General features: G+C 50.7%; 1 protein-coding gene across 1 annotated transcript in view; it reads right to left on the reverse strand.

The window, feature by feature from the left end:
* RASL12 (RAS like family 12) overlaps window positions 1–14,952 on the reverse strand; it is a 17,070-nt gene extending 2,118 nt beyond the window's left edge. Inside the window, exons 1-4 of the mRNA XM_019968123.2 lie at window positions 14,702–14,952; window positions 12,497–12,553; window positions 6,146–6,219; window positions 5,242–5,432 (exon numbers count right to left, since the gene is read on the reverse strand). Coding sequence (XP_019823682.2) covers window positions 5,242–5,432; window positions 6,146–6,219; window positions 12,497–12,553; window positions 14,702–14,804 — 425 coding nt within the window. The 5' untranslated portion in view covers window positions 14,805–14,952. The remainder of the gene's footprint in view (window positions 1–5,241; window positions 5,433–6,145; window positions 6,220–12,496; window positions 12,554–14,701) is intronic.
* Window positions 14,953–15,687: the final 735 nt, after the last annotated feature.

The following is a 15,687-nucleotide window of genomic DNA, read 5'->3' on the forward strand; positions in this document are numbered from 1 at the left end:
CTGGCTCCTCACTTACCAGCTCCACGACCTGGAGCCATCTTCATCGCTCTGAGGCTCAGTTTTACTCATTAGTAAAATGGGAGAATGACAGCTGCCTCTCAGGGTTGTTCAGATTAAAAAAGACGATTTGTGTCAAGGGCCGAGCACAGTCCCTGCTCACTAAATGGCAGCTGATGTCACCTAAGCCAGAATGTCAGAACGAGGCTCAGGGGAAGGGAGAAGCTGGCCCAAAGTCCCTGGCTAGACCCTGCCAGTGGCCAGAGGAAGATGGCCACTCTCAGCCCCATGTCTCCTCAGCTCATTTCCTTGGTCAGGAAATGAGCCGCCCTCAGCCCTGGGGTGTGGATTAAGCTCTGGAGCGAGGTGGTGGTTTGGTCAGAAGGATGTGAGACCACGGTGTCTACAGAGGCCTGGTGGGCTATGGTCATGACTCAGGACGCCTGTGGTCGGCAGAGCTCTCATGGCTCATGGGAACTTTTGTCTGCCATGCCAGAGACAGCAAGGGTGACAACACAAGAGAGGGAGCAGCACCTATTCCCACTTTATCCTGTACCCCCTCCCATGATGGTGGGATCGTGTATTTGTAACCACCTCCCATGATGGTGGGATCATGTATTTGTAACCACCTCCCATGATGGTGGGATCGTGCATTTGTAACCACCTCCCATGATGGTGGGATCCTGTATTTGTAACCACCTCCCATGATGGTGGGATCGTGTATTTGTAACCACCTCCCATGATGGTGGGATCGTGTATTTGTAACCACCTCTCATGACTTAGCAGCAGCAGCAGCAGCAGCTCATGACGGTGGGATCAAGTATTTGCAACCACCTCTCATGAACTGTATAAAAGGTCAAAAAATTATGATGCCACAAGATGAGTCCCTCAGGTCTTAAAGTGCCCAATATGCTACTGGGGAAGAGTGAAAAAGACTCACCAATATCCCCAGAATGAATGAAGTGACTGGGACAAAGCAGATATGACACTCAGTTGTGAATGACTCAGTTGTGAATGTGTCTGGTGATGAAAGTAAAATCCGATGATGCAAAGAACAGTATTATATAGGAACCTGGAATGTTAGTTAGGTCCATGAATCATGGAAAATTGGACGTGGTCAAGCAGGAGATGGTAAGAATAAACATTTACATCCTAGGAATCAGCAAACTAAAATGGATGGGAATGGGCAAATTCAGATAACCATTGTATCTACTACTGTTGGCAAGAATCCCATAAAAGAAATGGAGTAGCCCTCATAATCAACAAAAGAGTCTGAAATACAGTACTTGGGTGCAACCTCAAAAATGACAGAATGGTCTCAGTTCATTTCAAGGCAAGCCATTCAACATCACAATAATCCAAGTCTATGCCCCTACCACCGATGCCGAAGAAGCTGAAGTTGATCATTTCTATGAAGACCTAGAAGACCTCCTCGAACTAACACCTAAAAAATATGTTCTATTCATCATCAGGGATTGGAATGCAAAACTAGGTAGTCAAGATATACCTGGAGTAACAGGCAAGTTTGGCCTTGGAGAACAAAATGAAGCAGGGCAAAGGTTAACTGAATTCTGCCCAAGAGAATGCATCAGTCATAGCAAATACTTTTTCAACAACACAAGAGATGACTTTACACATGAACATCACCAAATGGTCAATACCAAAATCAAATCAATTATATTCTTTGTAGCCGAAGATGGAGAAGCTGTATACAGTCAGCAAAAAACAAGACCTGGAGCTAACTGTGGCTCAGATCACCAGCTTTTTATAGCAAACTTCAGGCTTAAACTAAAGAAAACTGGGAAAAACACCAGGCCAGCCAGATATGACTTAAATCAAATCCTATATGAATTTGCAGTAGAGGTAATGAACAGATTCAAGGAACTAGATCTAGATAACAGTGTGCCTGAAGAACTATGGACAGAGGTCCATAATATTGTACAGGAGGCAGTGAACAAAACCATTCCAAAGAAAAAGAAAAGCAAGAAGGCAAAGTGATTATTTGAGGAGGATTTAGGAATAGCGGAAGAACGAAGAGAAGCAAAAAGCAAGGGAGAGAGGTATATCCAATTAAACTCAGAGTTTCAAAGAATAGCTAGAAGGGACAAGAAGGCCTTCTTCAATGAACAGTGTTTAACAATTGAAGAAAACAACAAAAGGGGAAAGATGAGAGATCTCTACAGGAAAACTGGAAACATCAAGGGAGTTTTCTGCCCAAAGAATCAAGATAGGAGAGGGAAACATCAACAGCCTCAGATATGCAGATGATACCACTCTAACGGCAAAAAGCGAAGAGGAACTAAAGAGCCTCTTGATGAGGGTGAAGGAGGACAGTGAAAGAGCCGGCTTGAGATTAATATTAAAAACACTAAGATCATGGCATCCGCCCCCATTACTGCATGGCAAATAGAAGGGGAAAAGGTGAAGTAGTCACAGATTTCCTCTTCTTGGGCTCCAAAATCACTGTGGATGGTGACTGCAGCCATGAAATCAGAAAATGACTGCTTCTTGGCAGGAAAGCTATGACAAACCTAGACAGTATGTTGAAAAGCAGAGATATTACTCTGCCAACAAAGGTCCGATAGGTCTTTTATCAAGGCTATGGTCTTCCCAGTTGTCACATACAGTTGTGAGAGCTGGACCGTAAAGAAAGAAGAACACCAAAGAATTGATGCCTTCAAACTGTGGGGCTGGAGAAGCCTCCTGAAAGTCCCGTGGACAGCAAGGAGATCAAACCAGTCAATCTTAAGGGAGATCAACCCTGAATATTGGGGAGGTAGGAGGGAGGAGGGTTCAGGATGGGGAACACATGTATACCTGTGGCGGATTCATTTCAATATTTGGCAAAACCAATACAATATTGTAAAGTTTAAAAATAAAATAAAATTTTTAAAAAAAGCTATATGATGATAAAAAATTAAAAAAAAATAAAATAGAAAAAAAAAAAAAAAGATTGATGCTGAAGCTCCAGTATTTTGGTCATCTGTTGTGAACAGACAACTCACTGGAAAAGTCCCTGATGGTGGGAAAGAATGAGGGCAGGAGAAGAAGGTTTCAGAGGATGAGATGGCTGGACGGCATCACCGATGCAATGAACATGAACTTGGGCAAACTCCAGGAGATGGTGAGGGACAGGGAGGCCTGGCGTGCTGCAGTTCATGGGGTCTCAAAGAGTCAGACACAACTGGATGACTGAACAACAACTCATAACAGTGGAATCAAGTATTTGTAACCACCTCTCTTGATGGTGGGATCAAGTATTTGTAACTTTCAGGAAGGTCCTGAGAGCATGGACATCAGATGAGAGAAAAATACTGGCCCTTTGGTAGACCAGATGTCCAGAAGAGATGCGGTAGGGGCAATCCCTAAAGGCTGGAGATTAAAGTTTCAATGGCCAAATCCCACTGCTGAGTGGCCTCACCCACCATCCATGAGGACACAGCCTGTGAGGTTAGAGGAGACCCCAGGGCAAGTATGGAGGGAAAAGATTTCTGAGCCAAGGGTAATCTAGCAGAAGCAAGGGCTAGAAGCAGGTTAGCCCATCAGACAGGGAGAGCATCTAGGACAAAAAGGGTCAGGGCAGAGCACAGAATCCATTCCCCACCCAAGGCTGGTGTCCTGTCAGTTCAGTTTCCTGAGGAGCTCCTTTTGAAAGAATACTTTGTATTACATGCATCTGTGATGAACTTGAATCTGAAACTTTGTCATTGTGGGGCTTGAATAATGAGCTTTCAGAAACAAGGACGTGCCCATGCAGGTGTGTGAATGGCTGACCCAGCATGTAACATTATTACCCTTTTTGCTTATTTTGGCATAGCCTAGCAAAAATGGTATCAGTGGTTTGGGAACCACTGCCCTAACCCACATTTTACCCTTCAGCTGCAAGACAATCATGGGAGACACTGGCCACTGCTCAGCAAAAGTTAGATTGACTGTGCCTGTCAAATCCTGACCTACCAACCTCGGGACTCAACCAAAGAAGGAAATGGGGACAAATCATCATGACTCCTTCTTAGGGAACTGATGCTGCTTTGCTCTTTGCTCCCAAACCACTTTCAGACAATCCCTTGGGCAAATATTGGGACCAAAATAGTGGCCTAGTTTTTTCCTTCATATTTAAAACTGGTTTATTCTCAATACAGTCTTCTGATTCCTCCTCTAGGTTCTGGGGGCTCTTTGACTCCACAAAGACTACCTTTTGGCTTTAAGTTCACACAACTTCCCTCATTCCCTGAGATGGAATCTGTCTGGATGTGAGGGCATGCCTGCCTTTGAAGGCTCCTCCTGTGAATCTCTTTCGTGAGACCACATCTCTTTTCCCCACTGCCCATCAGCTCCGGTCTATATTAAGCATCCCCGCCTTTCTAACACCAGTCAATGGGCCTTTGGCATCTGGGAAGCAGGGGTGACTGGCCTTGAGGAGGGAGGGGGGAGGAAGGCTGCCCCACCTCCCAGGTAGACCGGCCACAAGGGATGGACATCTGTGCTGGAGAGGGCCAATGGGGTCACTTATCAGGTGAAGGCATCATAGTCTCAAACACCTCAGGGGCCAGGCAGGCAACTTGGATGTGTGGGGAGGGGTAAGCCATGGGGACTGTGAGGCCTGTGGTCAGCTGGAGGGAGCACACCCCGCCCTAAAGCATTCCAGTTCCAGGTCTTTTAAAACACTGTGCTGGCCAAACAAAATATGACTGTAGTACTCAGTGGTCATCTGCCCCCTGGCCCAGTCTGTGGCCTTTGATTGAAGTCCAGCCCTTTCTAAGAGACTCCTGCCCTCGGCACAGCCAACGGTGGGAGTGAGCCTGGGGACCTCACTTGGGGTAGGTGAGAGCTGGCTGAACCAGAGCAGACTGGCCTGACTCAGGCTGCCTATCAGAGCCTCTCTCTCCAGAACTGGAATTGGGCCCTGGATGACCAGCCAGCTGCAGGGTGTGGAAACAGAAGGTCATATAGTCTCAGGCAAGAAAGGGTGAAGCCAAGAGAAACCTCAGAGGCCTGGGAAGATGGAAGGAGTGGCCTCTCTTCCGACCTTCAGGGTCCAGCCCCTGTGCAGCCTGGATGCCTTTCCCTTCCTGCCCGGCACTGCCTGGAAGACCTGCCCACGCTGTACCCTTACGACACGCCCCCTCCCTTCCACCTACGTTGGAGGGGATCACTCTTCCTAGCAGCCAAATAATCCCTGAAGATGACACCTCCTAGATGAAGAAAGTGAGCTCCAGGCTGTGGGACAAAGTGCGTGCTCACCTGTACTGGGCCATGTCCAGCTTGTTGCCCAGCAGCAGAGCCGGGAAGCTGCGTTGCGTCTCCTTTGCGTGCAAAGCTAGCAGCTCCAGGTAGCTGCTGCTGCCCTCAAAGCTCTGGCGGCTGTCAACGCTGTACACCACCAGAAAGGCGTGGGCCCAGTTCAGGTAGCGCTCACAGTTCCTGGGGGTGTCCTGGGACAAAGCAGGCAGCCTCAGTCAGGGGCAGAACAGACGTGGGTAAAGGACTTCACCTGAAGCTGCCTCTCCCCGCCTCCCTGCTCCCCGGGTCTTTGTACATTGTTCCCCAGCAGGGCCCTTTTCAAAGGGGCACTTGAGTGTGGATTTGGCTTGATGTGAAAGGAGACATTGTCTCTGAGCCTCACTCCCACCACCCAACCACAGACTGGGAGACCTTGGCCTCTGGGGCATAGAGCCAAGATTCTGGCATGGCCCTTACTGAGACCTGGCTGTGCCTGGGCACTGCTGATTTGGGGTCAGGTTCATGGTGCCCCTTTAGATTCTGAGAAGAACTGGCATCGGGCCTTGGTAGGGGGTGGTGAGAACATAGGAAGATGTATGTACTGGGTGGGGAGTGGGAGTTGGGGTCAGAGGGGCATCTGTAAACACATGTGTGCACCTGTGAACACAGGCACCAAACCCCGGAGCACAGGATCTCAGAACTGACACCGGCAATCATCAGTTCTCCCCAGGCCCTGTCCTATCCCTTCTCATTTGGCAAATCGATGGATTCAGGCCCAGAGAGGTCAGCACCTCAGGGACACACAACAGATTGGGGCTGAAAAGGTTTACAGATTCCCATCCGAGGCTCCCACTCTGGAAGCAGGATTCCTCCAGAGGCTGCATGGGTTCTCAGCTCCTCAGGGGTAACGGGGGGGTAATGTTACCAGGTCTGCAGTGTCCATGACCCTCAGGTGGACAGGCTGGTGGTCCACGGTCTCCTCGGAGCTGTAGGTGTCCTCTGTAACAGACGGTCAGCCCAGTCAGAGGCAGGCTGGCCACTCCAGGGGGAGCAAGGTTTGACTCCCAGCTTGCCTTTCTGCTAGACCCTGTGCACCCCTGGGGGGCTGGCTCTGGGGCTGGCTGAGCTGGGACCACAGGAGAAGACCTTGGCTCTCACCCACATAGAGGACACGGGCAGAACCTCCCACCAAGGAGATGCTGCTGCACCTGTCAGGGCTCAGAGCATCAGAGGTCACTCACAGAACATGCCACAGAGGACGGGACTGTGTGCTGGGCCCACCCACCACGCCTGCAGAAGGAGGTGTGCGCTCCTGGGCCCAGTGAGCGGCAGAGGCCTCGGGAACTACACTGCTAGCCCCTTCCTCCTGATCCCCAAGCTTCTCCACCCTCTTCTCCTAGCACAGTACCTCGCCCACAGGAAGCCCCTCAGGGACGGTCAGGACAATCCTCTCGCACTCAGTAGGGGAAGGGACATGAAAGGAGAAACACACAACCTGATTGAGGCTGGGGAGTCAGATCTTGTTTAGAAGTTCCAAGGAAGTTTTACACATAATCTTTGTCAAAATAAATGCAGAGGAATCTAGCAGAGTTGAAAGTTTTAGGTTGGAGATATGGAAATCAAACCCAGTGTCAGCTACTTTTAAGCTGTGTGGCTTGGCCAAGTCTTTTCAACATTTTGAGGCTGTTTTCTAATTTTAAAATAAGGATAACATGGGACTTCCCTGGTAGTCTAGTGGCTAGGGGGCCTGGGTTTGACCCTTGGTCAGGAAACTAGATCCCACATGCCACATCTAACACCTGGCTCTGCCAAATAAAAAAATTTAAAAGTAAATAGGGATAACATGACGGAGAAGGTGATGGCACCCCACTCCAGTACTCTTGCCTAGAGAATCCCATGGACAGAGGAGCCTGGTGGGCTGCAGTTCATGGGGTCTCGAAGAGTCGGACATGACTGAGCGACTTCCCTTTCGCTTTTCACTTTCATGCATCGGAGAAGGAAATGGCAACCCACTCCAGTATTCTTGCCTGGAGAATCCCAGGGACGGGGGAGCCTGGTGGGCTGCCATCTATGGGGTCACACAGAGTTGGACACGACTGAAGTGACTTAGCAGCAGCAGCAGCAGCAGGGATAACATGATAACACTGGCTAACAGTTTTCAAGTTTTAACTCTGTGTCAGGCACTGTGGTAAAGGCTTGTCCCTATGCCATCTCAAAGGGCTGTGGGAGGACTGGATGGGCCCCTAGGCACATACCTGGCCCTCCACAAATGCCTGGGAAAGGATGCTGGGGACATGATGCTCCAAAGTTTCCAGGGCAGGTTCACATTCCTAGGTGATGTTTTTTTTTACTTTTTATTTTGAAATAATTTTTGACTCATGTAGAAGTTGCAAAACAGTACACAGAGTTCCTGTGTACCCTATCCCCCACCTCTCCCCGCAGTGTTAGCCCCTTACATAACCATAGTACAAGGATCAAAACTAGGAAACTGACTTTGGTGCCATACTATGAGCTGAACCACTGATCTTATTTGGATTTCAAATTCGTTTGCTTTTTTTTTTTTCCCCCAAAGTTCTCATGACCTCAAACCTGAGAAAGAGTCAAGTGGCCGAGCCTGCAAAGAGGACCTCACTGTCACAGACAATTGCTCTCCCCACCCCCAAATTTCCCCTGTGCCACTGGCCCACATGTGGGGTGCACTTGGCCCTCACCTTTCCCTGGGGGGGCCCTGGGCCCCCAGATGACCCCAAAGAAGAACCCTCTGGGCAGAACTGGGGTCCTCTCTGCCTTGCTGGCAGAATCCACTGTGAGAATAGTCCCCCCCAACTCTGGCGGAATTCACAAACACTTCTCTCTGAGGGTCACTGGCAGACAAGCCAGGCCTGGACACACGCCAGGCCCACTAGCAGCCAGCAGAAATCGCAGACAGCTCCCATCCCCAGCCTGCTGTGGGGACTTGGATAAATAGCCGCTCTTATTCAAAGACAAAAAAAAAAAAAAATCTAATGGAAAATATGCCCCAAATGTTTAACTATATTTGGTGCAAGAAGAGTGGATGCCTACGTCTCGTTCAGATTTGTCTTTATTTTCCTGCCAGAGTTGTCTGATGCATGCCTTTTAGGTGCTTCCCAAGTCCTGGGCCCAAGGAGGCACCGTTGCTGTGCCCAGCCTGGGGGGAAATATTAGCCCAGGCTTGGTCTACTGTAGCCCCGTACAACATGATAGCCTTCTGAGATTCCTGTTAGCTCTGCTGAAGAGAGATGACAAGGAGCTGAGACCCAGAGGAGAGAACTCGGTCACAGGCACGCAGCACCCTACCAGAAAGAACGTGAACTCAGGGCTCCACGGTGAGACCCTCTCACGCCCTCTGTTCAGTGGACCCGCCAGTCCTCCAGCTCTGACTGGGCAGAGCAGAAGCTGCCCATCCAACCGCAACTGTGGAACATACGTGGGGGAGTGCAGAAGGCCCAGAGGTCATGAGATCATCTCACCCAGCTCCCTCGCTCCCTTGCAAGTGAGGTGACTCCAGGGGCTGGGGGGGCGGTAGGGGCTCCTTTTCGAGATGTAGTCACGTCCTGCCTTCCTGTCACAAATTCCCTGCCCTCAGGACATTCTGGAGTCCCTTAATAAATAGGGGCTTCATAACTCCTAGGGCTCCCCAGGTGGCACTAGTGGTAAAGAACCTGCCTGCCACTGCAGGAGAAATAAGCCACATAAGCGACGCGGCTTCAATCCCCAAGTCAGGAAGATTCCCCTGGAGAAGGAAATAGCAATCCACTCCAGTGTTCTTGCCTGGAGAATCCCATGGATAGAGGAGCCTGGTGAGCTACAGTCCAAGGGGTCACAGAGTCCGACACGACTGAAGTGACTGAGCACACAGCACAACTCCTAGTTCTAAATGAATTTCTGAGGACTTTAATGCTGAGAGAAGTTTCTTTCCCCAGTGTTTTTCTCTCATTTACACTAATAATTTTTAAAGCACCACCAAAGGAGCTGTTGTCAGAGTAAGTATAGGATGATGCTTCCGAAATGGTACCTGTATCCTTATTGGAGCAGGTTGTGGGGGAAGAGAGGTAAGAAGCTGTCATTCTGCCCTAGGCGAACCAGCTAAGATTCCCCCAGTCCCTCTGTGAGAAGAGGGTGTTCTGGAGACCCTGATCCCTTCCTGGAGTACTCAGCACAGGCACACAGGCACTGAATCTCTTGGTTCCAGTAGCTCCCAACCCATAACAAGGCACAGCTCACACACAGAGCACAGTCTATTAGTCCTATCTTCCAGATGGGAAAACTGAGGCTCAGAGATCCCACAGGCTTCTGACTTCAGGCCCTCGGTAGCATACCACTCATGCATGCTCAGTCTGGACTGTAGCCTGCCAGGTTTCTCTGTCCATGGGGATTCTCTAGGCAAGGATACTGGAGTGGGTTGCCATGTCCTCCTCCAGGGGATCTTCCCAACCCAGGAATCAAACCCATATCTCTTTACATACTGAGCCACCTGGGAAGTCCTCAATAGCATAAGGCTACCCTTAGTGGAGGACAACTGGAGCGGTGTCTTATCTTCCTTCACACCTGAAATTCTCCATGATCTTAGGCAAAACACTGAGCCCTCTCTGCCTCAGTTTCTTTACCTGTAAAATGGGGATAATAATAGGAGGTCTGGACTTCTCTGGTGGCTCAAATGGTAAAGAATCTGCCTGCAAAGCGGGAGACCTAGTTTGATTCCTGGGTCAGGAAGATCCCCTGGAGAAGGGAATGACAACCCACTCCAGTATTCTTGCCTGAAGAATCCCACGGACAGAGGAGCCTGGTAGGCTGCAGTCCATAGGGTTGTTAAGAGTCAGACATGACTGAGCGACTTCACTTTCACTTTTCACTTCCATGCATTGGAGAAGGAAATGGCAACCCACTCCAGTGTTCTTGCCTGGAGAATCCCAGGGACGGGGGAGCCTGATGGGCTGCCGTCTATGGGGTCGCACAGAGTCGGACACGACTGAAGCGACTTAGCAGCAGCAGCATGTTGTGCCTACACTGCACTCCAAGCTGGAGGTCTCCACCCCCAAAAGGCTTCTTTGGGCTCAAGCTCTTAGAAGTGAAGTGACGTGAAGTGACGTTGCTCAGTCGTGTCCGACTTTTCGATCCCTACCAGGCTCCTCCCTCCATGGGATTCTCCAGGCAAGAGTACTGGAGTGGGTTGCCATTTCCTTCTCCAGAGGATGAAAGGGTGGTTTTACATCTCCACATGGCTACCTCTCCCTTAGATGCTCAGACCTTTCTGCACAGAAGAGGATCTGGTCAGAGAGTCCCCGCTGTTGCTGGAACTAGCCATGGGATAGTGGTTGGAATGTTTAGACAGTGGACAGGCGCCCCAAAGAGCAGCGCTGGCCTCCCAATGGCTGACAGGAGAGCGTCCGGCTGTCTCTCCAGCTCAGAAGCTCTGAGGGCGGGGTAAGAGACCAAAGGCTGAGGTGACTAACCACTGCGCAGCTGCCGCCCCCTCAGCCGTCTGACTTCAAATTCCTCCACTCGCTCAGAACTCCAAAATTGCTCAATCAGGAGGCTCAAACTATCACTGTACTAGGCGCCCCTGGTGGTACCCTGCCTGAAGTGTATGAATTGGGGGACAGGAAGGAGAGACACTGGAGGTGGGTTGTCAAATAAAATACAAGATGACCAGTTAAATTTGAATTTCAGATAAACAGCTAATAGTTATAAGTATGCCCCATACTTATATTGAGGCAGCCAGAATCTGTCTTCTGAGGCACTGTCCTTGGGGATCTCCATTTTTCCTTCCCAGACATCCCTGCTGTGTGACTTTTCTCCCTCCCACTCCCCTCAGTGACCAACTTCAAGTCTGGCCTCTCCCAACACCACCCCCTGCCACCCCTTAGGGACTGTCAGCGAGTTGCCTGCCCTGCACTCCTGACTTAGCCAGGGACCCCTTTTGCTTTCTCTGTTTGACACCCTAGGGCTTTGTGTAAGACCTCCTTGAAAGAAGAGATTCTGCTGATTAAGGAATAAATTCTAAAAGCCATTGGACCAAATAGCCATGACGTCCCCTTCCTGGTCTGACACTGGGATTAAATATCCCAGCCTGGACTGAGGGGCTGATGGACACCTAGGGGCTAAAGAGCTCTTTCCTTTTGGTGTCACAGGGACATTCCATCAAAGGCCTGCTGTGGGTGCTGCTTCACTGTGGGACCCCAAGGGTCCTCCCAGAGCCTTGGATTTCCTCAGAGGGCCTTTGGGGGTTCCACAAAAGCTTATTCAATTCTCATGAATGGGGAAAATAATCTAAGACTGCAGTCCCCATTTCCAAAAAGCAGAGAGCATCCAGACATCCCATTTTTCTCTGTGGAAAGTTGACCATAAGAAATGCTATAAATGTGAGCTTTAAATTATGTTTATACTAATAAAATTCTGTATTTATTTAGATATTGGGGGTCCATTAAGCAGTTACTTGAGGAAAGCATTCTGCTGCTAAAATTAATTTTCAGAAACACTGATTTGATTAACTTGGGCGAATCTCAGCCACCACAGATGGGAAGCCATCTGAGAAGGAAGAAGGAAGGAGAAGAAAATATGCATTTAGTGTCTCCTGTGGGTCAAGCCTTAGGCTAGATCTTTTACATATGTTATTTCTTTAATCCTCACAGTAATTCTCTGAGATAGCTATTTTTATGCCCATTTTACAGATAAGGAAACAAAAGTTCAGAGAGGTTAGGTGACTGCTTCAAAGGTGCACAGCCAGTAAGTGACAGAGCCAGGATTCAAACTCAGTTCTGATTGACACCAGGGCATCCCTTTTCCCAATATACCATGAGAGAGCCAGCAAACAAGACTAGTTTTCTTGTGTGGTTAAAAAACTGGTTTAGAACCCAGTATCACTAGGGAATTTTCCAAATGTCCAGCTTATCTGGAAAAGTACACTGAATGACGATCTGGAAGAATAACACTTCATGGAGGTGGATGTTCTGCAATGTTTGATTTTTTTTTTTTTTCAAGTCTCATCATACCTAATATTTTAGGGCAAATCAACTTCTCTCAGTTCTCTTAATTGGGTTAACCCCTAAGCCATCTGGGGTGTGCTGTAGAAGGGTACATTGCTGGAACCTAAAATATTTTGCCCATGGCCTGGGTTATGCTGATGGCTCCTCCCCTTGGCCCCCAGATGCGTGGTTCTGGTCAGGCCTGGACCTACCACAGTGTATGTGGGTGTGCAGGGGAGAGTCCAATGGGACACAGCCAGAGGAACGGGGAGGAGTGGGTGGGTCCTTACCTAAGTTGGGGTCATATTCGCTGATAAACCTCCTGGTCAGAAACTTCACGGTCAGGGCTGCAAGAAGTAGAAAGAAGTTGGCTTAGTATCCCCATTGTGTCTGGCTGCTGGACACTGGAGGCTGCTCCTCTCATTTTAGAGAAGACTTTTCTAGGTGATGTAACCCCTTTGCTCTCTTGGGGAATGTGGCTGGGGAGCTGGTTTGAGAGGCTCAGATGAAACCAGAAATATGGGGAACACGTCCTTCCCAGTTGCATTTTTGGGGGGGGGAGACAGCAAGAAAAGAAATGAGAGGCAAGTCTAAGGGGTGTTTGTGTTTATGAAGACCCTAATTAAGGGGTCTGGACCCATGCAACCAGTTACCATAGGGTCAGCCTAGTGAGACTGAAACTGAAGAGAGACATCCCCTTCAGAGATGAGGCACAGAGATTCTGAAGTATGGGGGCATTTATCCCAGTCTTGGCTATAAGCCAAAGAGAGAGTACAAGTTGAGCTGATCAGTGGGTAATCTCTGGGAGGGTTAGGAACCCTCTGAGTCCCAAGTACACACACTCTAGTCCTTAGTCCTCAAGTCTCGCCTCTAAGTCCTCCACACTCATCATGCAAGTCTCACAGAACTTAAAACCCAGGGAAGTGGTTCCAGGTGGAATGCATTCACAAGACTGATTTTGTTCAGAACTTTAGCCACCTGGACTTCCCTGGTGGCTCAGATGGTAAAGCGTCTGCCTACAATGCGGGAGACCCGGGTTCAAACCCTGGGTCGAGAAGATCTCCTGGAGAAGGAAATGGCAACCCACTTCAGTATTCTTGCCTGGAAAATCCCATGGAGGGAGGAGCCTGGTAGGCTACAGTCCATGGGGTTGCAAAGAGTCGGACACGACTGAGCTATTTCACTTTAGCCACGTAAAGCCAAGAACCAGCCCACTACTATACTGGACTCTTAAAAAGAAGCACAATATTTTAAAGAAAATCCTTAAAATTCTATCCCAGGATTCCTAACAGCGTCAGTTTGCAAACTAATTATCCAGGGAACACATATTTTAACATTTAAATTCCTTCATTCATGTAGTCACTGGCTAATGTACCAGTGACTGAGCTGCAGATAACAGTTTGATTTTCTAAGGGACGAGGGGAAGTCTTTTCTGTAGGACAGCATGATTCAGAATCCCCACTCTGAGTCAGGGGGCTGGCTTTAAAAGTGGAAAGGAGGCCCCCGGTGACTCTCAAAGAAGGAAACTCATAGCGGAGTCCATGATGGCCATTCACTAATGGCTGTAACTGGAAAACTGACAGTGGAAGAGCCCCCTTGCCCTCCCACCTTCAGCTGCCTGGGACTGAGAGTGGCTAAGGCAAAGATCCTTTTTCTGGATCTTTGCCTACGGTGACACCCCTACCACCTGAGCTCCAGCTGGGTGATAGCTACCAGAAGTGATGAAGGCTGTTCAGTGTTGCTAGAAATGGCCTAAGTAGAAATCCAAGAGCTTTGTTCATCAACGCCATCCTCCCGAGGGAATCCCTGGATCCAACCAGGGCTGGACCCCGGCAGGCTCAGTCCAAGGCACCTGAGATTACAGTCCAGCGTGTTTCCAGAAAGTCAGGAGAAGGGTCTGGCTTGAAACAAATACATTTGAAAAGAATTCACACTTTGTTCCAGAATTCTAGGGCACTGAGGTGGGGAGTGGGGAGTGGCACTCTCCCCCTGGGAAATCCCCAAAGTCAGTATCACCTCCCTTCAGGAGTCTGGGGCCCCTTCACCCCTGCGACTAAGCTAATAGGGGCACGGGGCTGGGAATCAGTGCCTCACAGATCCCTTTGGGGCTGTCTGCTGGCCGGGAGGAGGAGATACAGGGTGGTACAGGGCACGGAGGAGACCAGCAGGGGACCGGAGACACGAGAGGAGACAGCTGGGATCACAGACAAGGAGGACACAGTCAGTGGGGAGACACAGAGGGACAGACAGGCCAGGAACCCAAGACAGCTGAGACACGGAGGAGCTGGAAACAAAACAAGAGGGAGAACCAAGCAACAGAGAAACTGAGGCAAAGAGGAAAATCACGGTGTCTCAGCCAGCTCACCTGGGCGCAGAAAGCCCCTAAAGACAGTGGGAGAGCCTGCCTGCACACCCCGAGCTCCCGCTTCTCTCCACCGCTCCCCGTGTCTCCCGTACCCGCAGAACCCCTTCCCTTCCGCCCGCACCCCACTCACCGGACTTGCCCGCCCCGCGGCGCCCCAGAATGGCCAAGTTGACCTCGAGGGGCGCGTTCTGCGGCCCGCCGCCCGCGCGGGGCTTCCCGAACACCGAGGCCATGGCGACGCTGCGGAGAGAGACGCGGGTCCCGCCTCAGGGCCCCGAGCAGCGTGCCAGCCCGTCGGGGCCTCGGGAGCGAGTGGCGGGCCCCCTGGCACTCGCGGGCCCGGCGGCGTCGGCGTCCGCTTCCCGGGCCCGGCGCCCAGCGGGCGGCGTTCCCGCGGCCCCGCCAGACCCGGCGGGGAGGAGGGGCCAGGGCGGGGGCTGCCGGCGGGCGGGGCCGCCCCGAGCGCCGCCGACTCCTTGTAAGGGCCGAGGAGACCCCTGCGGGGCGCGCTCACCCAGCTCCCCGCCTGCCGCGCGCCCCACGGCTGCGCTGGGCCTCGAAGGTTAGGAGCCGTCACCGCCCGCAGCGCCCCCCAGGACCCGACGGGAAAGGGCAAGGACCAGAGAGAGGGAAGAACGGGGTATAGGGACTGGGGGGAAGGATGTTTCCAGCCTGGTCTGAATCTCCAGTTAGTCCTTTCCCATCAGCAAGAAGATCCACCCCTCCCTTTGTCTAACCCATCGGCCCCGCCTCCTCCTCCAGGAAGCCTACCGGGTTCAACTCCAAGCCATGTGCTTTCTCTGGATCGCAAGCCCCCCCAGCCTTTGCGCTCAACTTCCCCAACCACATTACCCTCCCCTTCGATGTGGGACCTGCAGAACCCATAAAGGACCCTGGCTTCTGGGAAGGGGGCGAGGGAAGATCTCCTTACTAAGATTTCATGGCCAACCTGGGCCCAGCTTCAAGAGACCTAACCCAACCGGGATTACGGTTTTCTTCCTGATGGGAGCTTATGAGTGGCCTAGCATGCAAAAGGGGCATTTATTGGTTCTAAAACTTGGCACTCCCTCTTGCTTACGATTCTGGGACTGATGAATGAACCTGGCAGGGATCACC

Source organism: Bos indicus, chromosome 10 (assembly GCF_029378745.1).
Source record: "Bos indicus isolate NIAB-ARS_2022 breed Sahiwal x Tharparkar chromosome 10, NIAB-ARS_B.indTharparkar_mat_pri_1.0, whole genome shotgun sequence".
NCBI lineage: Eukaryota > Metazoa > Chordata > Mammalia > Artiodactyla > Bovidae > Bos > Bos indicus.